The 26,490-nt window shown below is 44.6% G+C and overlaps 5 protein-coding genes and 1 non-coding gene across 13 annotated transcripts; 4 read left to right on the plus strand and 2 right to left on the minus strand.

Moving 5' to 3' along the window:
* The first annotated feature begins 801 nt into the window (after positions 1–801).
* Positions 802–5,364, plus strand: LOC125990329 (synaptotagmin-14). 6 transcript variants are annotated; one of them, XM_049757380.2, is made up of 9 exons: positions 802–935; positions 1,193–2,083; positions 2,243–2,380; positions 2,456–2,688; positions 2,765–3,202; positions 3,277–3,457; positions 3,566–3,622; positions 3,792–4,075; positions 4,203–5,364. In XM_049757380.2, exons 2-9 carry the CDS (start codon positions 1,240–1,242, stop codon positions 4,245–4,247), a joined length of 2,220 nt encoding a protein of 739 aa, XP_049613337.1. In that variant the 5' UTR covers positions 802–935; positions 1,193–1,239; the 3' UTR covers positions 4,248–5,364. The 6 variants fall into 6 exon arrangements, with proteins under 6 accessions (XP_049613337.1, XP_049613338.1, XP_068505330.1 ...); XM_049757381.2 differs by having other exon boundaries at positions 2,459–2,688; XM_068649229.1 differs by having other exon boundaries at positions 3,792–5,364.
* extl3 (exostosin-like glycosyltransferase 3) lies at positions 4,895–14,042 on the minus strand. Its single transcript, XM_049757377.1, has 6 exons — positions 13,838–14,042; positions 7,708–10,257; positions 7,496–7,623; positions 6,798–6,942; positions 6,587–6,715; positions 4,895–6,516 (listed from the first exon to the last, which is right to left on the minus strand). Exons 2-6 carry the CDS (start codon positions 9,844–9,846, stop codon positions 6,307–6,309), a joined length of 2,751 nt encoding a protein of 916 aa, XP_049613334.1. The 5' UTR covers positions 9,847–10,257; positions 13,838–14,042; the 3' UTR covers positions 4,895–6,306.
* A 214-nt stretch (positions 14,043–14,256) lies between these two features.
* trnak-cuu (transfer RNA lysine (anticodon CUU)) lies at positions 14,257–14,329 on the plus strand. The gene has a single exon. It is a non-coding gene; the product is annotated as a tRNA-Lys (tRNA).
* A 333-nt stretch (positions 14,330–14,662) lies between these two features.
* On the plus strand, positions 14,663–17,694 carry riox1 (ribosomal oxygenase 1). Of its 2 annotated transcripts, XM_049756721.2 has the most exons (15): positions 14,663–14,818; positions 15,072–15,191; positions 15,308–15,444; positions 15,506–15,605; positions 15,697–15,810; positions 15,878–15,984; positions 16,049–16,156; positions 16,224–16,258; positions 16,335–16,513; positions 16,576–16,680; positions 16,753–16,894; positions 16,967–17,087; positions 17,149–17,248; positions 17,324–17,410; positions 17,503–17,694. In XM_049756721.2, exons 1-15 carry the CDS (start codon positions 14,732–14,734, stop codon positions 17,560–17,562), a joined length of 1,602 nt encoding a protein of 533 aa, XP_049612678.1. In that variant the 5' UTR covers positions 14,663–14,731; the 3' UTR covers positions 17,563–17,694. The 2 variants fall into 2 exon arrangements, with proteins under 2 accessions (XP_049612678.1, XP_049612676.1); XM_049756719.2 differs by having other exon boundaries at positions 17,149–17,410.
* On the minus strand, positions 17,690–18,669 carry LOC125990075 (NADH dehydrogenase [ubiquinone] 1 beta subcomplex subunit 1). Its single transcript, XM_049756722.1, has 3 exons — positions 18,511–18,669; positions 17,955–18,099; positions 17,690–17,867 (listed from the first exon to the last, which is right to left on the minus strand). The coding sequence occupies exons 2-3, from the start codon at positions 18,092–18,094 to the stop codon at positions 17,831–17,833; spliced, it is 177 nt and encodes a 58-aa protein (XP_049612679.1). The 5' UTR covers positions 18,095–18,099; positions 18,511–18,669; the 3' UTR covers positions 17,690–17,830.
* A 110-nt stretch (positions 18,670–18,779) lies between these two features.
* Positions 18,780–23,691, plus strand: cpsf2 (cleavage and polyadenylation specific factor 2). 2 transcript variants are annotated; one of them, XR_007488807.1, is made up of 16 exons: positions 18,780–19,055; positions 19,235–19,408; positions 19,477–19,636; positions 19,718–19,823; positions 19,939–20,068; positions 20,145–20,260; positions 20,433–20,620; positions 20,697–20,987; positions 21,081–21,181; positions 21,289–21,492; positions 21,562–21,714; positions 21,801–22,023; positions 22,331–22,645; positions 22,783–22,917; positions 23,358–23,501; positions 23,581–23,691. XR_007488807.1 is itself a non-coding variant. In XM_049756718.1 (15 exons), the coding sequence occupies exons 2-15, from the start codon at positions 19,260–19,262 to the stop codon at positions 23,448–23,450; spliced, it is 2,364 nt and encodes a 787-aa protein (XP_049612675.1). In that variant the 5' UTR covers positions 18,780–19,055; positions 19,235–19,259; the 3' UTR covers positions 23,451–23,691. The 2 variants fall into 2 exon arrangements, 1 of the variants encoding a protein (XP_049612675.1); XM_049756718.1 differs by having other exon boundaries at positions 23,358–23,691.
* The last annotated feature ends 2,799 nt before the right edge of the window (positions 23,692–26,490 follow it).

The following is a 26,490-nucleotide window of genomic DNA, read 5'->3' on the forward strand; positions in this document are numbered from 1 at the left end:
AATAATGGGTGTTACATTTTTGTAAATAAAAATGGGATGTTTTTAAGGTCGGCTCCCTGCATCTCCACTTTCCAGCCTACATGGGCCGAGAGGTCAACTTACCGCAGGGCTTTAAATTATTCAGCCATTGTTGACATTTGCAGAGCAATGCCATTTTCGACTCGACTACGAACTTGCTCCAGCGGGGTGACTGGCTGCTCGAGCATTTCCCAAATAGAAGAACTGTCTTTGTCCTTTAGTATCTTGCATAGCAGACTTAGAGGAGTTTCTTGGGAAGTTGTGACTTGAAAGAGGATGTTCAGATGGTAAGACGACTGCATCGCAGGCTTCTTTATCTCTCGTCCCTTCTATGACGTGTGCAACTGTTGTCACGGCGCTGTTTTGTTCTAGCAGATAAATGAACAAGTGTTACTAAATATTTTATGCAGAGTTCAAAGAAGTTTTGTCATTGTCGATATGGCCATGACTGGCTTCCTTTGATCACCCCGAAGCTTCAAAATTATATTTGCTGAAAAAACGAGGTTAAGCGAGCTGATTAATGAAAACGTATACTGTGGTGGAGTTAACTCGGTCGACAATGCAGTCTCTTAAAAATAGCGCAGGCATGATTACATGCACCACGTCTGGCCTACATACAGAGCTGCTGCACATTAGAAGTGGAGAGAACACCAATTGCCGCAGCAGTCCTGATGAGGATTTTCATTATTTATGTTGTGTGAAGTTGCTCATTAAATAAACCACCCATTTTTTCTTCCCATTTTTCCACCTTTTGCTTTTCTCCCTCTCAGTGTCTCCTGAGCTCCTGGGTGTCCTGTCGTCCATCGGTGCCTTCATGGCACTGATGGCTCTGTTTTTTCTTTACCTCAGCAACAAACTGTCGGTGGACACTGCTGACACGGTGCCGCATCTCAGTGGTTATCACAATAACAACACAGGTAACGCACACATTTGCATTTTCACCTTCTAGGATGCCAGATATAACTGTCACTTTTTTTTTTTTTTTTGGTCTTGAGTGGCAGGAAAAATATGTTAATGAGTGTCAAACAGAACATATGCAAATTCTTGCCTCATGGGGAAAAACAAGTTCTTCAGGTTTATTAGTGTCTGTATCGTATTACGCTGCCCCCAGTGGCCATGGGGCGCAACGTGTCGCTGCCCCTCCCTCCTGCTAATGACGACTTATGCATGTCAGTGTCTGTGATGACCTAACCTGGCAGTCAAGCGGGGCCCTCTACCAAGATGGCCTTCTTCAAGAGCTTCCAGCAGAACCTCCCGACCGTCAACATTTCCTCCATCTTGGACTCGGTCAGCAGCAAAGTGGACGACCTGGCCAACGCCGTCAGCGACGTGACGTACGCCGTCAGCGATCAGCTGACCGAGCAGGTCAACACTATCATCAACAAGGTCCAGGAGGAGGAGGATGTGGAGCAGGAGTCCACCACACAAGATGGGAAATCTGGGAGTAGAAGCACGTGGATGGAAACGACAAGCTTAATAAACAACCAAAGTAACGAGGCGGTCGACGCGGAATACGCGCAAAGCCAGCTGGAGTGGGAATGGAGGGACGGATGCTGGAGGGTGAAAAAGACGGAAGCCGAGATAGCCGAGGAAGAGAGGAGGAAGAAGGAGGAGAAGGACTTGCTGGAGATGAGGGAGCAGAGGAGGAAAGAGAGGAGGGAGAGGCGCTTGGAAAAGGCCGGCGCTATTATGAAGAACGAGGAGCTTTTCCAAGAACCACAGGAAGAGGACACAGAAGCCGAGGAATTCAAGAAAATCGAAGAAGTGAGTCAAGGCGAAGACGCAATACAGCCCAGTGGACCTGAAGAATTTGATGAACCATCAGGCCCCGAAAGTGAGAGAAGAGTCTCTGACCAGGAAGAGGAAAAGAACAAGCGAGATGAGGAGGACAGGTGCACCCTTGAGAGAGAAGGCGACGATGAGGAGATGCCGGATGCCTCGAAGGCAAAAGTGAAAAAGAAAAAAATGGATAAAAAAAAGGAGAAAGCGGCTAAGAAAGCAGAGAAGGAGGCAAAGAAGAAGGAGAAAGGCAAGAAGCGTAAGAAGAAAGAGGAAAGCAAACAAGGTTAGATGGTGTGCTGCTTGGTTGGATACTTTCAACCTTCTGTCCTTGAAATTTAATGGACTGGACTTTACCAAGAATCCATTCTCTTCATTTCTTAGCCCAGCTTTAAATCAGATTTCAGCTTTATAATGTCCAATTTTTTTTTTTTTTTCCTCTCAGAGGCAGTTTTGACAGACAGTGAGGAGGATAGAAAACCCGAGCCTGCGGTCCGGGCCGACGTGACCACATTGTGTAGCGGCACAAACAAGGAAGTGACGGAACAGGAAGGCTACAGCAGTGAGGCCTCCAGTGAACATGGTCAGTCTCCAATGTTGCTTGATGATCAAATTAATTTAAGCATAATCTTGGCCATCTTTGTTTTGGTGATGAAAGCAGCCAGCATCATCCAGAAGATAAAGAAAGCGCCTTCGCTCACAGAGGGCCAGCCTCCTCCTTACCAGGACAGGGTCCCGGTGACCCGCATGTCCTCGTCCCGTGGTCGCAGGGGGTCATCTCCTCAGCGTTGCTCCAGTGAGGCCAGCATGGACCAGGACACGGAGAGCTACCTCAACAAAGGCTGTGAGGAGGACATACCCAGTGACAGCACGGCTGTGGTGGGGCCTGAGGTGAGCAGAAAGTTCCTGTTCCTGCGCATAGCACATTTTGATACATCACTCATGGCTAAACTTTTTTTTTTTTTAGGACAGCTCTGGTCCGCTGCTTCCTTCAGCTTACGAGCCGGAGCCCCTCGCCAAGTACGGCACGCTGGATGTGGCCTTTGAGTACGACTCCAACGAGCAGTGGTTGGCCGTCACGGTCACGGCGGCGACTGACATCCCCGCTCTCAAACAGACGGGCAACATCTCGTGGCAGGTCCACCTCGTCCTGCTACCCACCAAAAAGCAGCGGGCCAAGACGGGCGTCCAAAAAGGCCCGTGTCCCGTCTTCACTGAGACCTTCAAATTCTCCAGAGTGGAGCAGGAGGCGCTGAGCGACTGCGCTGTGCGATTTCGTCTGTACAGCATCAGAAGGATGAAAAAAGAGAAGGTCCTGGGCGAGAAGGTGTTCTATCTCACCAAACTCAACCTGCAAGGGAAAATGGCTCTGCCTGTCACCTTGGAGCCTGGATCAGAACTTACCGTGAGAGCTTTTCATCCAAAGCATGGGGAGTCGTTCTTGTTTGCTGATTTTTTTTCCCCCCGTATCTTCCTCAGGGTTGCGGCTCGATTGTGAGCGTGTCCCGCAGCGGCGGGGCCGTGTCCTATCGCTCAGCTGAGGACACGTCCTCGCCTGAGATCCTCCTGGGCCTCGTGTATAACTCAGTGACGGGGCATCTCTCCGCTGAGGTGATCCAGGGGAGCCACTTTAAAAGCACGCCATCTGATAAACCCGTCAGTAAGTAAATCGGCTTGGCATGCTCGGATTGTCTCCTCCAACTGTTTGGACGCTGTGTGCTGCTCTTCACTTCTTACCTCTCCTTGTTTCCAATTTCATGTGCCATAGATGGTCTATTTTGTTGTATAAAGCATTTCGTTGGGGGACAGCTTTATATCATGAGAGGTAAGAACCTTGTCAAAATGGTTCTGCCCCGATTTCCTACAGAATTCAAATTTATTGAACCGCGACGGAAATGATTGTGAATTTCCGAGCACTTTTGCTGCAGTGTGAAGCTTGCTGTCATACTCACTTTCCACCACTTGGTGGCTCTCTCCCAACATCTTCCTTGCAGACACTTACGTGACGGTGACCATGCTGGACTCCAAGGGGAAGGAGATGTCCAAATTCAAGACAGCCGTGTGCCGCGGGCAGCCCAGCCCTGCCTACAAAGAAACCTTCGTCTTCCAAGTGGCGCTTTTCCAGCTGTCCGACGTTTCACTGGTGCTGTCCGTGTTCTGCCGCCGTAGCACCTTGAGGCCCCGGGAACGGCTCGGCTGGGTCTCCTTGGGCCACAGCAGTACCGGCGAGGAGCAGCTGGCCCACTGGACCGAGATGAAGGAGGCTGAGGGCCAGCAGGTGTGTCACTGGCACACGCTCACTGACACTTACTAAAGATTCATTGCATGCAACCGTTTACAATGTGAAGAGCCTTTTCCACGCCACGTAAAAAGATATTTTCTCTCTGTACCTTTTTGGACCAAAGTGCTTGAGGCGGACCGGGCTCCTCCTTTTGCTGCCACCAGCATAGCAGACACTTCACGGGTCACAAGCAAAAACACATTGACTGTTAGAAAAAAAATTAAAAAAGGGCCTATTATATATATATATGCTGCAACTATGTTCACAAGCTGTGCTTTTTCTACAGTTTTTTACATGCATTATGCAAGATCATCTTTTTTTTAAATTCAGTCAGGTTTAACAGATTGAAAGAACTCGCAGTCTTCCTTAAGAATCGGGCACAGCTGCTCGGTGAGGGTTATCCAAGTGCAGCTTGTCTTCTCGAGTCAATGCAGACTGAGCCTCTTCCATTTTCTGACAAGTGGGTTGAGTCCATTCATGCACAAACACGGCACTTTTTCACACTACGGTGACATATGCATAGCGCCGTGTCGACGGCTTCGTCTTATTTCCTTATTCTGAGTGAACGGAATATCATGAAGAGAAAAAATATATATTACTGCCGCACTGAGAAGCCAAGAGAGGAGCTAAGTCCACAAGTAAAAGAAAAGAAACATACCTGCTGAATAGAATCTTCATATCTTGTGGTCTGGACACTTTTTTTTTTTCAGGTTAGGAACGTCTTCCTGCATGAAATAGCTCACAAACATTCAGCAGAAATGATTTCACAATGACAAATGACTTTTTTTGTCTCAATCAAAACAGGAGTCAAGAAGATGATGTTAATGTTCTTTTTTTTTTTATTTCCATTTACCTGTCTCCTGCTGGTTCAGAATAATGAGCCGCATTCCGTGCACTTCCTCGGTGCACATTGCAGAATGACTGTAGCATTCCGTAGAAATGTTCCTTGCTCGGAGCCATGGAAAACCAGCTGTGCCACAAACCCAATCCCGAGGGCAGGTTAAAAAAATACCAGCCGAACCGTTTAGTGCCTCAGATGGGGTTGTGAAATTAGGTCTTCAATTTAAAAAATGTAGGAATTCTGCTTGGAAAACTGCCTTCTCAATTTAGACTCCTGCCGTTTTGAAAATATTTGGACACAAGAACACCCCCCTGAGAGGAAAATGGTACAAGCTAGTTTTCCTTGGCCCTCCATTTTATCCATCAAATGTCCTGTCATTATATTGCATGTCAGTCAATAAAAAAAAAGTCAATTATGTATTCAATAAATATACAGGAACCTTGAACTCGACTACGTGTTTCTTAAAAAGCATCCCGACACAAGAACAACAGGATGTAGTTACTTTCTTTTTCAAGACTTTGGAATCACAAACATGAAGTTCAATCGATTACATCGCCGGCGGGCGGGCGGGCGTACCACACTGCATCGTTCGTACCTGTTTGGCAAAGAAAACATTCATGGAACAATTACTTTGTAAAAAAAAAATTAAAAGTGAAACCAATATGGCAACACTGTAAAGTGACACTTACACATTTGTGTTGTTTGGGACAATTCTATACAAGCGGGTCATACACATATTTAAGCGCTGCGCCTACGTGACTTGACCGTAATACGAATAATTTCTAGTCATCGAGGGGACGGGGGGCAGGATAAACTATCAATAATTAAAATAAAACAAAACATGTAGACTAAAAATCAGGTCACAAAAAAAAAAACCACACAATGCTTGGGGACACACAAACACACACAACAAAAACGGTTGTCGGCTGGTTTCCATGATAAAATTGAGGCAATATGGTGACTAGCTGAACTCAACGCGATTGAGTCCAAACTTTTGTCTTAAGTCAGGTTCAATGGGATAGAAACAAATATCCAAAAACACACACACAAACAAAAAAAAAAACTTAATAAAATACATTTGACAATCAGTGCTTCTGCCACGTACATGTACCGGACGTACAATTCATGACTGTGAAATGAAACCCAGCAGTCAATAAAACTCAACAAAGTTCATCTTTTTAGGTCGAGTTCATCCTCATTTCTGTACACTCTGTACAACCGCTTTCAGCAATAGAAAACATCTGTAGTGGTTCACGACAAAGCTTGATGAGAAGGACACGGAAAAAGGACGAAAAGCAATCCACTTGAAGGATTTTTTTTCTTCAGGCTGGCAGTTTTCAGCATCCCTTCGACACGGGGTGTTATTTCCCGTCCTCGTCTTTTTCTGCTAGATGAACTTGAAGCATTTGGTCTTGTCGTGCGGCAGGCGTGTTTTGAAAAGCACAGAATCCACGCGGAACTGCGTGTACAGCAGCGGCATGTAGCCGTACACCTTGACGAAAAAGTTGATGCACTTGTGGCGCTCGTGGAAATGCGAGTCGTCGTGCGACAGGGCCTGGGGGCAACCGGGGCAGCGGAAGGTCCAGCGAGATGTCACCTGAGGGTCAGTTTGAGGAACGGTGAGGACGGAAATACTGTCAAACCTCCAAAAGTTGAACACCACTGACCTTGATTGGCGGTTTGCGGGTGATGTGCGAGACCAGGAAGTTCATTGCGATGTCCTCACAGTTAATGAACTCATCCACCATGTCCCTGATGGCCTGGGGCATCACGTAGGAGTACAAGTAGGCGTAATACTGGTGGGAAAATATATCGAGATATACATCCTGTGAGGTGAGACGACATTTTTTTTTTTTCTGGAGGTTGGGGGGAACGAACCTTGTGGAAGAACGCCGCTCCTGTCAGGACCATGGAGAGCTCACAGGAGTAATTAGAGTTGTAAAGCCAGGACTGATGGTTGAGATCCCAGGCGTGATAGCGCCCTGGGAAACCCACGATGCGATCTCTGGCCTCTCGCCAAACTCTGAGATAAGGAAAACAAAAGGGGGTCTGTGTGAAAAGAGGGCGGCGAAAGTCAAGGCGTTTTGGCTTTGGCTGTTTTCAACCGACCTAATCTCAGAGCGAGGTAGCATAGCCCGATTTAACAGAATTACAAATTGCCTACTCGATTCCATACAACGTTCACAGAGACTCAAATCTTTGACAAGTTGATTGAATTCCTGTGAGCTTCTTTAATGGCAGGTAGACGCAACAAATTGTTCCTCTCTTGAGGCTCAAGTTGAGCTGGAGCACATTCCTGAGTAATTCCGGAGCCCTATGGAGTAATTTTCCTACAAATGATGTTAGTGTACATACACGCACGCAAGTCTGAACAAGCTGTGAACCAAGGTAAAGGGGGAAGGGCATGTTTTTTATTTTTTTACTTTTCATTGGCTTTCATGAGTCTAACTCGTTTTAGAAATATAGCCCAACTGCAATTTTTGGTACTTAGCCACATTTTTATCTGCATTTAGTATCTGCATTATCAAGTCCAGCCTGTCTAACGAAACTTGCCCCTATAAGCCAACGCAACTGACCTGAAACCAAACATGATCTCATCGTGGCGCAAGTGGGCGTCGTCGTCGATGGAAAGGATGGCCTCGGTCTCCACGACATCCCAGGGAAGGAAACGGTTGTTTAGGCTGTTCTTCTCGGTGTGGACGACCTGCAGGTAAAAAAAAAATAGAAAATGGCGTTCAGGTTGAAAAGTGCTGAATGTCCTCAGCAATCAATTGAGCCTAAAACTCACCACAATGGGAAGCCCAATGTCAGGCCACAGAAGGTCATCAGAAGGAGGCTTGGGTGAATTCCAAACGACCACGACCTTGTTGAGGTAAGGCAGTCCATTCAGCCTCTCCAAGGAGTTCATCAGCACTTCCTCCCTCTCATACGTCAGCATGACCACGGTGAATTGTTCCCTGGGAACATTGCCGCCTAAAGATGCCTGGAACTCCTTCCCGGACCCTCCCACGCCTCCGCCGATGGGTCTGAAACCTGTTCCCGAACCCAGGAATTTGGCTTCGGAGGGCAGAACGGGGTCCAGCGGAGTATGGGGGAATAAGTGAAAAGGGCCGGGCGCACGGTTCCACGTCTGGTAAACGTCCACGGCCGTGTATGTGAAGTTGCGGAGATAGCGCGGCGAGGCGTACGGTGGCTCCGTCTCGACAGGACCCAAATCGAGGTCGCCGTTGTCTGCCAAGTTAGCATCGGTACCTGCTAGTTTTCCCGCTTTATGGGGGATTTCTTGTGCGGGTTCTTCATTAATAGGTGCGGCGGGAATCTGAATCCTGGTGCGAATGTTGGCAAGGATAGTATTAAGTATGCTCTCCGAGGTGGAAAAGTAAGTCTCCCATAAGAAGCGACCCTGTCGCCTCATAGCTAACATGTCGTTGTCCGAGAGGCTGCGCAGCAGGAAATGTAATTCCGTCACACGCGGCTTTGGGACCATGATGGCCGCTTCGCTCCATCGGATAAACTGGTGGTAGGGCAGTTTGGAGTGGTCGCCGAGTACTACGGGGATGGCGCCGACTTCGAGGGCTTCAAAAAGTCTCATTCCGCAGCCCGCTGAGGCAACCAGCTGAGCGTCTCCCGGGGCGATCACCAAGGCGAAAGTTGACGCCTTGAGTACCTCCAGCCTGTCTTCTCGCTCTCCGCATAGAGACCATTCGCTTGGTAAACTTGGCTTGGGGTTTTTACAGGTGAACTCTATGAGCACCTGATCCAACTGACTATCCTGCACGGCTTTCAAAGTGCCAATGATGCGGTCGTCATAGTCGGCAGGCGGATCTCCGTCCATCTCCTCCTCGAAGGACTGAGGAGGAATCTCCCGCAAGCTGCTCCTCAGCGACTCCACCCTCTCCCCTTGAAAGGTGAAGAGGTATTTCCTTTTCACGGGTACCTGATGAGGCACGTGCAAGAAGTTGGGTTCGGAGAGCGCGTGAACCAGCGGGGAGGCGACCAAGTCAAAGCCGTCGCGATACTGTTGCTCCAGGTAGGTGGATTGAACGAGCGCCGCTCGCCCCGTGCTGACGTTATACAGGAAATTCTGTGTGAGGGAATTTCTGGAAAGATGGACAAGTACATGATTGTGTCCATCCGATCGCCAGTAGGGAAGAGCTTTCAGTTGCTTCTCCAAATCAGACGGATTTGGCGGTAAAGAACTCGGCGACTCCAGCAGCTCTCCGACCAACACCAAATAGAGACAAGCGACGCCGGGGTCATTCGTTACATATATATTATTTTTAGCCGACGTGGCAAACGCCTGCTTAACGAGGGGGTCGATATATTCCCCCCACGGATAGGAGTCCGTGTCATAAACGTAAACTGGAAATCCAGACGTGAGGGGGCAGCGGGCGTAGTCGAAGCAGGTGTGCAGGCGGCAGGACCGCGACGATTTGGGCGGCGGCAACCCCGGGTCTTCCTTGTCGGGAAGTAATCGGACAGGCAAGGACAGTTTTGGCTGGTTTTGGGCCATGAGTTCTTTGTAGGAATGCTCCGTTTGACTGATAACATTCTTCAGTTGCAGCAGGTCCTGCTTGGCGCTGTCGATGCTCCTCTTGCAAGCCTCGATGCGCAGGTTGAGCCTGGCGATCTCCCCGTTGAGCTCCTGCCTCTTGGCCTCCAGCTGCAGCAGCTCCTCGCTGACCGACTCGCGTATGCGGCACAGATCTTGCACATGTTTGGCCTCGCACAGTTCGCCGCCGGGCCGGGGCCCGAAGATCCGCTTATCGGGACTCCCGGCTTCATCGATGGTGGTGAGGTAGTAGTGGGCAATGAGCGGGAAGAACACCAGAATAAAGAAAAGCATGAAACTGAGCCAGGTGAGACGCACCCGCCTCAGCACCCACGGCTGTCCGCCGCCCCCGAGTCCGCCGCTGTTGCGCTGCATTCTTAACTCAGTCTCGTCTCTTCAAGAAATCAACCCTTAGGGGTTCTGTAGCAGCCATGATTGGACCTTGTCAGGCAGAGGAGGTGGATATTATTTCATCAAGTGTTGTGATTTTCCCCAAAAAAACAATTAGCTTATTTTTTTCCGAGTTCTGTGGAATATCAACTAAGAACCCGTCAGATGTATCTTACTATATGACGGCCTAAACGAGCTTAGGCCATTTTTCTGTAATGCTCTTCTTTCAAATCAAGTCAGGAAACAGTTCCACTTCTGAGGAGGGGCACCCCTCAGTGGGTGATGAGGGGCGGCCATGTTGACTCAAGGAGAGGTAAAACCGGGTGGCCCGGTTGCTTCCATCTGGAGTCTAAGCATTTTCCGACTCTGGGAAAATTGTCGTCTCACACGGGGAACCTGTGGAAAGGACGCAAAGAAAAAGAGGCAGCTTGAGTTGACATGTTTGCTAACTGAAAGAGCTTGTCACAATTTTATCACTTCCTGCCAAACCAGTTGCTAATTGGATCTTAGTAAGCATAACGCAACATTCAGACCTTGTTTACATGCAATTTTAACGACACTCTTTTATGAAACCAGATTCAAGGGCACTAGTGTGAACCCGCCCAACTAAAATCAGATTCTAGAAAATAATTCAAAGTTGTTCCGGGTGCGGTCAATCCGAAAAGACACACGACTTTAAGAATGCTGCTTGGCATCCTGCTGCTTACTCCTGCGAGTTTGTGTGCCAAACATACAAGACTTGATTACTTTTAGCATGAGTACAGTGACACTGAGGTAATGGCTGACAGATGTTGTCAAATCTTCCACTGCTTGGCCTAATCTGTGGCCCAAAAGCCGCCGAGGGACACAAGACTGAGACAGACTTCTGACGCTGATTTAATGCCTTCTCAAAAAATAACCCAATTTGAAATATGGGCTGCGGAGGTGACCCGTCGAAACAACAAAATGTCATCCCATCTGCTGGGACTCCAAACGACCCTAGTGAATTTGTGTCCTAGCTGGCTCATTGCTCTTGCGGAATACCCTTGTCGTCATTAACTGTGATCGAGGATGTGGAGACGGGCCACTCGGTCAGGAGGAAACATGGAGGCGGAGCAGCTGCCGGGGAAGGGCAGAGTTACAAAGGACACGGCTGCTGAGATGAAACCATGACTCAACGAGTCACAATTTGTCTTTTGCATTGTTTTACTAATTACCGTGTCGTATAAGGACAGTGGAGCCTCGATTTTCCACCACAATCAGTTTCAAAAGGCTGTTCGAGAAGTTCGAATTACGAATCATATTTTCCCATTACAAATAATGGGAAAAAAATGTATCTGTTCCAAGCAAAAAAAAAAAAAAAGCCTTTTTTTAAGCATTTTTTCATTTGCGCATTTTGGTCCGATTGTGCAACTGCAGCGCACCGCCAAACGCGCAACCGTAGCGCGCCGCCTACCGTGCAACTGCACCGTGCTGGTCGCATTATTGTGACAGAGCGGTCGCTAAAATTTAGAAAATATTTTTAAATTTTACTTATCATGTAAATTCGTGATGACGCATATCTGAACCGCGCTCGCAAAGACAACAGCAGAAGTCACACTGCAGTTCATGTATTGTGTTAGTTTTGTTGTTTGAACAAGGTGACATTCATGCACGGCTCATTTTGTGCACCAGTAAAAAACATCTATGTCTTGAAATTGAATAAAAATAAATAAATAAATAAATAAAAATTTCACTGAAGAGGGGTTCGGTGAATGCGCATATGAATCTGGTGGGGTTCGGTATCTCCAACAGGGTTAAGAACCACTGCTTTAGAGGCATGATGAGAGTTGATGCAATCCTCAGAGTAACAAGAATGTAATAACGAACGGAGTCAGTTGGCATGCGGGTCCTCTCGGGTCCTCTCGGCTCATCTCGCGAGGTTCCACAACCGAATTTCGTCCGACAGCCGAAGCAAAAAAAAAAAAAAATCTCGAATTTTTTGTTCAAATACCGATTTGTTGGAGAACCGGGACGTTCGAAAACCGAGGCTCCACTGTATTACGATTTATTTAGCAAATATTTCTAACAATTTTTTTTAATAAATAGCTTGCTGTTGGAATGCATATTTATCTTCTTTGATTGTAAAATGAACAAATCCAGTGAATGAATTAAGTCATAATCAAATTTGCAGAGCCTGAAATGTAATAAGCATCACATGGTGGCTAATTGCTCCGTATGACTAGAAGCATACGTTGTACCTTGGCTCTCATGAAATTGTTTTACTCTCATTTGGCTATTTTCAGCAAAATAAATGTTATCTTGGCCTGGCAGCGGCCGTCGCTGAAGAATCCTCTTGAGAGGCTACGCTCGCCAAACAAACCAGACCATAACAGATTGACTCAGGACCGCCAACAGCTGCCAAAGCATCCGTAAAGCCTCATCTTCTGACGGATAGTGAGAGGGGAGCCAGGGTGATTAATTCTTGACATGACAAAGTGACAAGATGTCAACTGGCTGTTCCGCCTCATGCAAGTTACAACCGCCAGTTTCAGAAATAATCATGATGAAACAAATCACTGCTGTTGTGACACGGATGACGCAGAGAAATCAGCTCTGGAAGCAGATGGTTATTTAAACAGGAAGAGAGTTTAGCTACCATTCTGTGGTTTTTGAGGGCATGCTTGTGCAAGGAGGCAGCAGCTGCATTTGGTGAATCAGTCAGAGGCGATGACGGCAGATGGCAGTTCCAAAATCATATCCCATCGCCCTTGTTGCAGCTATTTCCGCTACAGCAATAAGTGCAAACTCCATCTACCATCATGAAGGTGTATGGAATTTATTATTTTTCTTCAGATCCAATTATAAGCATCTCTATTCAGGTTGACTATAATGGAAGCTCACAAGAGCGCCGATGCTGCTATTATTCCGTGCTGTAATGAAAGGGCTATTGATTTTGAAATGACAAGCAATGTCAATCAGGACATTAAGAAAAATCTATAGCGTTTTTCACAATGCAGTCCCCTACAACATTGACTGTACAGTTGAGTGAGTTCTACATTTTTCAATCAATTTCAACAAACAGAGTCCAGTTGCCTCAATTCAAGCTTTGCCATGACCTTGATGACTGAGAATGCCCACAAGCACATTACATCAACATGATAACAGGCTCCAAGTCAAACAAGATCAACCAATAGATTTCCCACTAGGGATACATAAGAGCACGCTAATGCACCAAAACTGCATGACCACAAACCTCAAACTATCCTTAATTAACAATCTTTACGCGAGCTATTCCCGCTGAGTGTGCTAGCACATCATCTTTTGGGTCCGAACAGGGTACCATATGGCTGAAGTTAGTGAACGGTCTTCTCCTGCTTTTACTGAACCGTTAAAGTCCTGCAGAGACTTGTGCACAATGTGAGTTATTTCTAAGCTTTTGAAACGAGTTCCCGCCATTCCTAAATCATAGCTTCTTGTGAGCAGTTCAGCTTTATGTCCAATTATATAGTCCCAGATTTAATAATGATCAAATTAGGTGGTGCACATATTTTAAATTCTACTTAGTTGCCCACTGGATATTTGTTCTGTTCTATTTTTATTCATCTTTTATTTCACTGTGTTTTCTATTTAAATGTGCATTGTATATAAAGAAAGCAGAAATTAATTTCATATTCACTCGTATATCATTAAATTGATGTAAAATTACCCGGTGGGGTAGAAAGCCAAGTTCTGTTCATATCACCAAGGACTACTGTGATACAATTTTAGCAATTCCCAAAATATTATTTTTCATGAGTACCAACGACGTATTTAGTCTAAGCACGCACGCACTCATTCACTCACACGACTTGGCAGCATATCACGAGCAGTCTTACCCAATAGCAACTGGTGGGTTCACTGTCAATTAACTGTAATACACAATCTATAAACATGGAATATGAAGGTAGAGGTATAAACATCTGCTGGCCACTTTAGCTATGCTGGCCCGGGAATGTTAGCTTCAGTTGCTACTCACCAGGTTGAACGGGAGGTCCAAAAAAAAAACAAAAAAAACAAACAACAGTCGCTCCAAGGGTTTGAGACTCCTAATTCCTTCCGTTGCGTTAATTTGAAACGAATGGACGCTCAGGACATCAGAACAATGTCGCGGAGGAGCTCATAGCATCATCATTAAAAACTGCATTCTTGCTGCTACCGCAGCGCAAACAGGGACGCCGCGCCGCAAGGTATTGTGGGAAATCAGGCTGCCATCTTTCGGTTATAAGAGTACTGCAAGAGTCTTAACAATTCAATAATTGAATATTCTTAAGAAGAAAATATGTGGGTATCGACTGAAAAAAATTCATAAATATTTAAAATTTGAATGATATTTTTACTGGGACAGAGTATTACGTACTTACTATTTGTATGATCGATGTCTGCCACATGACATCTGCCCGGCTAGCTCAGTCGGTAGAGCATGAGACTCTTAATCTCAGGGTCGTGGGTTCGAGCCCCACGTTGGGCGGCCTAAATTTTTCTTTTCACTTCTTTGACAGGCATTATCACATTACGTGTTATTTTGCAAGTACAATTGGATGAACGAAACCACACATTTTGAGAACCACTAAAATGCCACATGACATGCTATTGTCATGGTAACCGCTCTCTGTAACGCTCTGTCAATTACAATCGTCCACAGTGAAATGACTATAAAGATTATCACTTCTCAATTGTGAACGAGGTGAAGGAATTTGTGAGTATAAAGCGGTTCGCTTATGGAGAAATAGATGGATGGTATTGAACTATTTCTGTCATGCCAATAGGGGCGCTAGGGAGTTCCCCAAAATGCAAATTTACAAAATATTAACCGAAGAAAACGCGAAGCCAGTCGCTGTTTGATGACGACATCCACACGCGTGTTGGGAAAATGGAAAGAAAACAAATGTCAGCTTTCTCCATGTATCAAACGCTCCCAGCTGGACTATCGTCTGCTGGGACGAAGCGTTCATTGCAGGTAAAAGTGATTTAAAAAAAAAAAAAAAAAAAAGGTGGTTTAGCCACTTTTCTAACAATGCAACAGGGTGTGAATGTGAGGTTGGAAACGTATGTGTGCCCAGGAAAACATGTATTATTCTTTATTTTCTGGAGAGTGATTGCAGTGATTGTTTGGTCGTTGACTACTTAGTCCCAGAAATAATCGAGTTTTTTAACATACTCCATGTATGGTGCATGCCTGCCTTTGTTTTTAATCTTGTTTCAATTTCTAGCTGGCATCTAAGAAAAAGAAAAGAGTGAATGACAATGTTATTCCCGCAAGGCAAGGGAAAAAGAAGAAAATGAAAGCCAAGAATCATGCAGCAGAGGTTGCCATACCGAGACTGTCCGAAGTAAGTTTGCCTTGTTAAACGACTTTAATCTATTTTGATCCAATCTGTTTGAGGATCTGTTATGCACCATGTACAATGTGGTTAAAATTTGAAGAATTGTTGTGTTTCAAACCCAGCCAAAGTGTGTAAACGCTGGTGAGGACGCCCTAAATGTGTTACTCGCTGAGTTGGCACAAATAAACAACAGCAAGGAACGGGCCAGCAAGCTTTTCCAGTGGCTGATCAACCCAATTCCCAGCAAGGCCTTCTTCAGGTAATTTGTTGAGACATGATCATCTTCATCATACTTTACTGTACTTGTTTTCACCTCCAAGGGAAACATGGGAGAAGAAACCTGTTCTTGTTCAGCGTAAAAATCCAAATTACTACAAGGGATTATTCTCCACAGAAGAGTTTGATCGCATTCTTCGACAGGTAAGAATTCCAAACACCCCCATATGCTGTTGACAGAATTCTTGAAACACATTCTTGAGATGCTGTGATTTCCTTTTTATTTCAAATAAAGGAGGATGTTCAGTATGGCGTGAATTTAGATGTCACAAGCTACACGGATGGCAAGAGAGAAACGCACAACCCTCCTGGTAGAGCTTTACCATACACAGTTTGGGATTTCTATGAGGTACACAATTATTCAAAAATATTCCATTTTAATGTAAAGTACTAAAAAATAAAAAAACCTTCTCCAGAGTGGCTGCTCCCTCCGGATGCTGAATCCACAGGCGTTCTCCTCAACTGTATGGAATGTCCTGTCCATCCTGCAGGAGCATTTTGGCAGCATGGCAGGCGCCAATGTGTACGTAAGCACGTCTACACACGGAACAATAGAAGATTTTAATCCTAATGTTTTATCACCTCAGTTACCTTACACCAGCCGGAACACAAGGATTCGCCCCACATTACGATGACATTGAGGCTTTTGTCATTCAGTTGGAGGGAAAGAAGCACTGGAGGGTCTACAACCCAAGGTGAGAAAAAAAAAACATACATATAAAGAGTGTGCTGTGGTTATAAAGAGTATTTACTTTCCTTAAGGTCAGACGACGAAGTCCTGCCTGTGCTTTCAAGTCGTAAGTACAACAATAACACATTTTGACTGTAGATACTTTTGGTTGTATTTCCAACACTATTATTTTGCATTTTCAGCCAATTTCACGCAGGCAGAAATTGGGAAGCCTATTCTGGAGGTGGTGCTGGAGGCAGGAGATCTCCTTTACTTTCCACGAGGGTTCATCCACCAGGGCGACTGCCTCTCGGATGCACACTCGCTTCATATTACTGTCTCCTCCTACCAGAAGAACAGCTGGGGAGATTTGCTTCAGAAGGTAATAAACTCATTCCTATTCCACAAACTCCATTTTTTTACATTTTCCCGCTCTCTTTCCAGATGGTTCCCACTGCTCTTGAAATTGCAATGGAGGAGGATGTGGAGTTCAGACAGGGCTTACCTCTGGACTACCTCTCCTACATGGGCGTTCAAAACTCCGACAAGGTCTGCTCTCTCTTCATCTGACGTCAACATTTCACTTTTTCATTTCTACTCACCTAATTTTCCATCTTGCAGGATGATCCACGCAGGGCAGTATTCTTCTCCAAAATCGATAACTTAATGAACAAGCTTAGGAATTTTTCTGCAGTCGACGCAGCTGTGGATCTTAAAGCCAGAGAGTTTCTTCATGATTGCTTGCCTCCAAAGCTCACTGCAGGTGAGGCCATTTTAGTACACAGTTAAAATGCATCTTTTTAATTCTCTTAAATTAACCCCCCACCTCCCGTAGAGGAAGCAGCCGGAAGTGTGCACGAAGCACCTGCTCGGTGGGAGGATGGAAGCGTAAAGGACGTAGGTGCTTACATCACCAGCCAAACTCGAGTCGGACTCCTCAGAGCAGGCTGTGCTAGGTAATTTGTTTTACGTTTTCAGATTTTTAGCTCGCAGTATTCACATTTCTTATTTCCTAAGGCTCTGCAGCGATGGCGACGCCGTCCATCTTTACTACACCACCGACAACTCTAGAGTTTATCACAAAGAGGAGCCGAAAAGCTTTGAAATAAAACCTGAGGTAAAAATGGGAGTTTTCTTACATTTACTTTGTTTTTTCTTCCAAATATTTTCCAAAATATTTTCCTTCATCCAGTACACGGATGCAGTTGAGTTTCTGATCCACTCCTATCCTCAATTTGTGAGCGTAGGAAGTTTCCCGTGCGATTCAATGCAAGAGAAGGTTTGTGTTTTTGTTGTGATTATAATCCAGATTTTTTTTTTTTGTTCAGCGAATGGATGTTGGCTCATGTTACACATGCTTCTTTTCCTCAGATCTCTTTGGCTGAGCTACTTTTTAAGAATGGCGTCATCCGGAAGGAATCACTTCCATAGTGCCATCAATTTCTTCACATGACATTATTTGGGGTAGAAATAATCAACCACCAAATATGAATCTCCAAATGCGTTCCAAGTAAATATGATAATGACTGAGAAAGGTTTTTTAATAAAGACAACAGAGTTTGATGGGAACATACATTTATTGTTGGTTGATACAACTGAGAAATAAAGACATGAGTCTTTTTTTTTTTTAAATATTTGAGCGCCAACCCTAAGCCATTTACACCGCAGAAATAGTGGACAAACACTGGGGTTATAAAATCTACTTCCAAGTCACCTCCTCACCAGGTTTCAGCTCCCTGTAGAGAAGCGAATACAAATATCAACACATTTGCTTTGAGAGTTAACCTCAGACTATATTGTAAAATGCAACAAGATTCTCCAACCTGCTGTATAAAATACTTTTGTTCCTGAAGGCGGTCAGCTTCTGGTCCTGTTGCTTGTCAAGGTACCATCCAATCACAAAACCCATGGGCACCAGCAAGTTCATCCAGTGCTCACGGGCGAAAGCTGCAATGTTGACCATGCTTGCTGCAAATAAATAGTAGTGAGATCAATTAAAAGAAAATTATTTAAAATCTTTGACATTCTCCTCTCCATACATATGAAGGATAAAGAATAACATCAAATATGAAACCACACCATTTGGAGTGATGGGGGTTCTGTTTTATGCAGAGAAAGGCATATGAAACATTTGATCACAAATTAGATTGTTTGGTAGACCCTGCAGGGACACACTTGTTCAAAATGTTTGGTTTACACTCTGCAACTTTACTGACAGCTCCACACACTAGCAAAACGCCTAGCCTAGCTATTAGCGCTATGCGGAATACTTGTTTAATAATTACTCAGAGTATAGCAATAGATACAACACAGTTATGCCATTAAACATTTAAGGACGTAAATAGTCATTGAGTAAAGTTTTATTTTATAAAAAGTTACCTTTTGTTTACAGAAAGCTCCGTACGGCTCTCTGCTATACACTCACCAGACAGAGGACATTGGACTGAACCATCTGTGCCGACAAAAGTGGGTTTGTGGAAGCAAGTTAAGGGCCTCCAAATAATACATTAAATTAGTCTTTAGGAACTCTATACATTCAGCTTATGATTTTATTTTATAAAATATACTTCAAATATTTTTATGGAAACGAAAGCAATTAGTTATTGGTTATAAGATTAGTCAGTGTTCGACACCCAGTTGGAAGGCTCTGATGCACTTTGACACATGATGCAGCGGCAAACATGGCTGCTCGCGGGGATTCTACGATGCTACCAAAAATGTCCCAAAATTGAATTTAATTAAGAATACCGTTATTATTTGTTTGTTACATCAGCCTTATTGTATATTTGTACGTTATTTCAGTAAATGGTATGTTTTAGATTTGCAGAGCTATTTTAGTTAGCGCATGCAGAAGTGTAAATGTAGCTAGCTAGCAGGCTTACCGGGTAGATTTTTCCTTGTATTGAAGCGTGGCCCGCTATTGTGTGAGTATGTTTTCATCAAATATTGCGAACAGAATAGTGGATAAAGTTACACAATTCCAAGTAAAGCATGAATTATAACAGTTTTAAATACCGATGTCTTTGTTTTACGTCTTTCCAGACATAGACTAGGCAAGTGTAGCTCGTAATTCTGTTTTTGAGATCTATTCATTTTCTTGCAGCGTGAAGACAAGTGAATGAGCCACGATGACGTCCATTATAAAGCTGACAGCTTTGTCAGGAGTTCAGGAGGAATCCGCCCTCTGCTACCTTCTCCAGGTGGATGAATTTCGCTTCCTGTTAGACTGTGGCTGGGATGAGAACTTCTCAATGGATATCATCGATGCCATAAAGCGGTAATTGGGCTATTTGTCTTCTGTTTGAAGGAGATTACAGAGAAAATAGTTTCTAATTGTTCTTGCAGGCATGTGCATCAAGTTGACGCCGTACTTCTCTCCCATCCTGATCCGATACACCTTGGAGCGTTGCCATACGCTGTGGGCAAATTGGGGCTAAATTGTACCATATATGCAACGATCCCCGTCTATAAGATGGGTCAAATGTTCATGTATGATCTTTATCAGGTGAGAAGGATTCACTGGGGAATTAAGAGCTACGTTTTGCTCACAGTATTAATTCATCACTCATCTGTTTTCCCTCTTTAGTCCAGAAACAACAGTGAAGATTTTACTCTGTTCACCCTTGATGATGTGGACAGTGCTTTTGATAAAATTCAGCAATTGAAATATTCACAGATTGTCAATCTGAAAGGTGAGTTCAAATCTGTTTTTTTTTTCCTGATTTTTGTTTTTGCTCTGGTGGTTTTATTTTGTAAACTTTATATCGACTGGCTATAATATAATTCATATTTCATCTGTTCTGATAGGAAAAGGACACGGCCTTTCCATTACACCACTTCCTGCCGGTCACATGATTGGTGGGACCATTTGGAAGATTGTCAAGGATGGGGAGGAGGAGGTTGTTTATGCTGTGGACTTCAACCACAAAAGAGAAATGTAAGTAAATGTTATTAGTGTATAAATACATAACTATATGTGCCCTGTCACAAATGTATTTGTTTTTCTATTCCAGCCACCTGAACGGCTGCACTATGGAGAGCATCAGCCGACCTTCCTTGCTGATCACGGACTCCTTCAATGCAGCATATGTACAACCGCGCCGCAAGCAAAGAGATGAACAGCTACTAAGTGAGTAATCGTATCTGCCAGTCTGGAATTTGGAAAATCTTATGCTGTTCTAAATTTGAATGCAAATACGGGTTAATATGTGATATACTGGGAAAAATGGTAGAATTCTAACCAAGGTGTTGAATGTGTTTTTTTTTTTTGTTCTTGTCCTTTTTATCACCTCCCTGCAAAGCTAACATAATGGAGACACTCCGTGGGGATGGTAACGTGCTTATCGCAGTGGATACAGCTGGGCGGGTGTTGGAGTTGGCTCAGCTCCTGGACCAGATTTGGAGGACAAAAGATGCCGGGCTTGGAGCTTACCCGCTCGCCCTACTTAACAATGTCAGCTACAATGTCGTGGAGTTCTCCAAGTCCCAGGTATCCACCTCGCCTTCACTCTCCTGTGTATGAGTTGAAATGCTACAACACCGGTTTACGCACAATTTCACCGTAGGTGGAGTGGATGAGCGACAAGCTCATGAGGTGTTTCGAGGACAAGAGGAATAACCCCTTCCAGTTCCGACATTTGACCCTCTGCCACAGTTTGGCCGACCTGGCTCGGGTTCCCAACCCTAAAGTAGTGCTGTGCAGCCAGCCGGATTTAGAGTCGGGGTTTTCTCGAGAACTTTTTATCAAGTGGTGTCAAGACAGCAAACACTCGGTCATCCTGACTTATCGCACCACACCTGGAACACTGGCCCGCTACCTCATTGATCACCCGGAAGAGAAGATGCTGGATCTGGAGGTAGGAAGGAACATAAGACAATTTTTGTCCTTTCAAAGTGTGATAGAAGTTGAAAAACATTCAAATGTCTTGTTCTGTTGTTTGCCCTGACAGGTGAGAAAAAGAGTGAAGCTCGAAGGCAAGGAGCTTGACGAATACCTTGAAAATGACAAAATGAAAAAAGAAGCGGCAAAGAAACTGGAACAAGCAAAAGAGTAAGTTGATAGTAAAGTGAGACTTTTATTTGGGAAAAACAATTTAATTAACAGCCAACCGATGTAAAAAGGTGATTAGTTAAAATTATACGTCGGCACTCACTCAGGGTGGATGTAGACTCCAGCGACGAGAGCGATATGGACGACGACCTGGATCAGCCAGCGGCGGTCAAAACCAAACACCACGACTTGATGATGAAGGGCGAGGGAAACCGTAAAGGCAGCTTCTTCAAGCAAGCCAAGAAGTCCTACCCGATGTTCCCAACGCACGAGGAGAGGATCAAATGGGACGAGTACGGGGAGATCATCAGGTATCCCGTTGAAGAGATTGGAAAAGCGGGTCCAACTATTGTGTGTAAATAATCATTTTTGGGTTGCAGGATTGAAGATTTTCTGGTTCCTGAGCTGCAAGCTGCGGAGGAGGAGAAAAGCAAACTAGAATCGGGCTTGACCAACGGTGATGAGCCGATGGACCAGGACCTCTCTGTTGTTCCCACCAAATGTGTTTCTAGTATTGAGAACCTTGAAATCAGGTCAGTGATCACCAACTGGAGCTCTAAAGGTCGAACTCCCACGAAACAGAACTTAGACAAATTATTCTGCCGCCGCCTCCTTGCAGAGCCAGAATAACGTACATCGACTACGAAGGTCGCTCCGACGGCGATTCTATCAAGAAGATCATCAACCAGATGAAGCCCAGGCAGCTGGTGATTATTCATGGACCTCCGGAGGCTAGTCTGGACTTGGCTGAGTCCTGCAAGGCTTTCAGCAAAGATCTCAAAGTGTACACACCCAAACTTCAGGAGACCGTGGACGCCACTAGTGAGACGCACATCTACCAGGTCAGTTTGTTTATAAGCAAATGCACGTGATCCTGGTCTCCAGCGATTTATTGAATCTTGCTCTTTAAGAACATTAACAGTCACCTGTAATTACTTAGATCTCTCACTGGTTATGTTGCGTAATAATAGCAACACATTAATGTATTTGGGACATAATGGAGTTACTACAAGCAACCAGCAGAGGGCACCAGTAATTAAATTGCTAAATTGTAGGGGTTTTTTTTCCCAGATAAACAGTGCCTCTAAATAATCCATCACCAAAAAAATACACCCAAATATGAATTAAGTGTTGATTTTTGCGGTGCAGGTGCGGTTGAAAGACTTCCTGGTGAGCTCCCTGCAGTTCTGCAAGGCCAAAGACACCGAGTTGGCGTGGATTGACGGCGTGCTGGACATGCGCGTGGTCAAAGTAGACACAGGCGTGATGCTCGAGGAGGGCTCCAAGGAGGAGCCTGAGGACGGTGAGCTACCCATGGATACCGTCCCCGACCTCGGTATTGATCACAGTGCTGCAATGGTGGCGGCTCAGCGAGCAATGAAAAACCTATTTGGGGAGGATGAGAAGGAGCCATCTGAGGAGAGTGATGTCATTCCCACACTGGAGCCGCTGCCCTCACATGAGGTGAGAGAACTGTTTATATTGTATATGTATTAATTGTATATATACAATTCTCAATTTCAGTTCAATCTTCAGTCGGTCAAAACAGAACATTATCATTAGCGTCCAACCTCACTACAGCGGCTCTGTGTTTCATCCAGGCACCCGGACATCAGTCGGTGTTCATCAACGAGCCCCGCCTGTCCGACTTCAAACAGGTCCTCCTCAGGGAAGGCATCCAGGCTGAGTTTGTGGGAGGAGTGCTGGTCTGCAACAACTTGGTGGCTGTTCGCAGAGTGAGTATATATTTTTTTCCTCACCGTTTTATAGTGTCCAGAACTTATAGTTTAAAAAAAAAAAAAAAAAAAAGTGTTTGTTTGAAGCATAAGATAAATATCACAGCCAAAGTAGGGCAGAAAACCCAGAGGCTTATGATGCATCGTGCCTCAGGAAAAGAAAAAAAACAAACAACCCCCACGACTGAAACTTAACAAGTCAAATAGAAAGAAAAGCAGGAGCAAACCAGGACATCAACATGAAAATGTATAATTGACAAGAACTTAAAATAGATGCAAGGCAGAACATGAACTCAAAGAGACACTCGGAGCAGTCGGCATCAGCGCAATGAAAGCGCAGACGGCGCGAAGCGTCTGATGCTTTGATGTCAAACCTTGTGAACAGTTCTTTAGTTTATGTGTAAAAGGTGAAATTGAGGTTTTTTGTCTTCCCCGTCCAGACGGAGGCGGGCCGCATCGGCCTGGAAGGCTGCCTGTGCGACGACTACTATAAGATCCGAGAGCTGCTGTATCAGCAGTATGCTGTCGTATAGCGACGGCAGAGACCCTCGCTTAGGAGGACTTGACCCAGAGGAGACAACCGGGTAAATCCAGTTGTGTCCCCACTATATCTATTGTACAGTTTCATTTTTTTTTTTTTTTTTTATTATTCTCTACTTCCAGGTGACCTTGGGAGGCTACTGTTTTTTTCTTTTATACTAAGACAGATATCTGTATGTGTGTATGAGATACCTCTCCAGTTCATGAAAAATACAATAATTTTCCTAATCTGAATTCCTGTATTTTTGTTAGATGTACAAATTATTTATTTCATCACAAAACATCATCGGCGCTGGTTCTCACTAGCCTTGCACGTGCGTGCCTCTGTTGTGACGACTAGGGAGACACTCAAACAGGACAACGAAAGTGAGTAGGGAGGGAGGGAGTGTGTGTGTGTGTGATCATGCACATGGTTGGAGGAGTTAGACCCCAGCACGGATGACTGGCTATCGTGCAAGTGTGTGTATTTTATTATTTTTTTACACAGTTGCATAACATACAGTTTTGCACTTTAGACACATTAAAATTTAAATGCTCTGTTTTAATCCGTGGCTCACACACACGCATACAAAAACCTCATGCAGAAATGCACCAATTACGCCTTTTAATTATTTATTCCTCCTCGCCGCTGTGAAGAGCTGAGCAACACAGGCCGGAAAGGAGGAGGCAGGAAAAAAAAAAGAGCATCTCGTCATTGTCCCAGAGCATGCCAGCCCTTTTGCCAATGCTGATTTTCATTTCGATAATTGACCAGCCACGCCAGAAATGTCCATCAGTTAATCCTCTTAGCTTTCATAATGCTGACTCTGTCACAGAAGTCCCCTGTTTTAATGTAACGAGCAGCTAAACCAGGGAGCAGGCCGCAAAGGTCCCCCCTGGGGCTCACTCTGCCCCCTAGAGGCCGCTTCTGAACTACACAACCTGTCAGAGCTAATCGCAAATCTATACTGTAGCCGCTATCCTGGCTCTCCCTTGCCTCAAATATTTGAAATTCAACTAAAAAAGGTCGACATCTCATCGGAGTATCGACATCGTGACTAGAAATTCCTTTTGTGTGGAGGATGGATGGAATGGAATATAATCCCTTTTCTCCTCACTAAGCAGACCACTTTATGCCGCTGACATAATCATGTGAAAGTGGATGCCTTTTATCAAGTCACAAAACATTCAAACATAAAATAACGCACAAAAAAAATATCCTGCTTTAATAATAGAAGAGCCATCTTGTAAATCAGCCCAAATGTTAATCGTGTGGAAAGTTCTCATGTTTGATTATTCGTCTTTTATGCTTCAGCACCTTAATCCCCCCACCTTAAAAAAAATGATCCAGTTTAGCTGCACAAAGTAATCGTTTTGATCTCAAACATCAACATGCAAAGATTTATTTAACCGTTCCCATTCATACTTTTAGACTATTATGAATCTTCATATCCAATCATAAATGTTTTTAGAAACTAGCTTACTGTGCATAACCTAATGCGGAATACTTCATGAATGCACCTTTGGGGATCCACTTCCATACTTTAAACTAGATAAACGGGAAGAAGGTCGCATTTTTGGAGCCATGACTGAAGGTGATCCTCTTATACAAGTTTAGTGGCTGACTTTTTTTTCTCCCTTTGGGCCGGATCATGTGAAACTATTTTACTCACATTCTTCTCCCTCTCGGAGCCAAACAAACCTGAGCAGCTCCTTGTTCCACAACACGAGGCAATGAGGATGCATTTTGGGTGACGTCAGAAATGCGGGACTCGAGTCAAAACAATTTAGTCTTGGGACTTATTTGACATTTAACTACATCCATGACTATATAATCCACCAAGCTAACTGCTGGTCAAACAAGAATTAAGCTTCAGGTCAGCAGAAGAAAAACCTGTCCAGCGCCTTTTAGCGCTCGGCACATCACACGGAGCCGATTGTACGCGATGTGACACAGCTGACGCAACCTTGAGAGATTCAAGTAGACCCCGACGATGATTAATTCAAAGCCAGAAAGCACAACGAGGATTAGCTTGTGTGTGTGTGTGTGTTTACGCCCGCAGACCACTGTTGCATGACACAAGGCCGTGTTGGAGGGCTGAATCACTGCCGCTGAATGATGTCCGTGTGAGAATGACAGGAGCCCAAACAGAAGAGCTTTAATCCATACCGGCTAGTCAGCGCTTGCTAGTCTGCAGAACCTAAATCACATTTGTAGGCCACTTCATTAGGTACACTGTAAGAGACTCCTGACTGCCACGAGCAACACAATCAAGACAAACATGCAGTCAATGAAAGAATTCATGAGGCTCTTTAAAAAGGTCATCCATGCCCTTTAGAAAAAAAAGGACCATTCAAGACCTGCTTATGAGTAATAATATGACATTACTAACATGCATGGACAAGCCTTTCAAATGGGAATTCTGTCGGCTCATTGGTTTTACAGTGTTCCCTTTAATAACTTTGCCTAGCTTGTCTTTTGTTTCACGTGTTAATACTCCCGTCTGATGCTACCTACCTAGAATTAATGAAACGATACGTCCCTGCTGCTCTCATCATCATTCTGATCACGTGAGCGTTCATTGTGAGGATTTGCCAGTCTCTTCATTTTTTTTGCTTCCGCCGTTAACTCTTTCCAAGGAGCAAGATTCTCAGCTTTTCCGGAGAATGCCAAGCTCGTTTAGCACCAAACCGTTGGCCAGAGAGGTACATGATAAAAAAGTAGACAGGTTGTGTGAGGGGGAAAAAAAAAGATGGTCGTGCCTCCATCTGTCTACTCGATTCATTAGTAAAGCATTGAATTTGATGCCAACACCACAAAGCGTTATACATGCACTTTTTTTATTTTTTTTATTTTTTTATAACCATGTGTCATTTGGTCAGCTATCCATATCGGGTGAGCAGAATCAGCTTAGATATGGAATAGCCCAGCATAATATGGCTATCATGCAACACAGTTAAAGGACATACTATATTCCAGCTGTCCTTTTTGTCCCCTTGCATAATGTAAACACTGGGCAAAGACACTCTGAAGGACATCATGTGTTGATGTCG

The sequence above is a fragment of the Syngnathus scovelli genome, chromosome 20 (genome assembly GCF_024217435.2).
Source record: "Syngnathus scovelli strain Florida chromosome 20, RoL_Ssco_1.2, whole genome shotgun sequence".
NCBI lineage: Eukaryota > Metazoa > Chordata > Actinopteri > Syngnathiformes > Syngnathidae > Syngnathus > Syngnathus scovelli.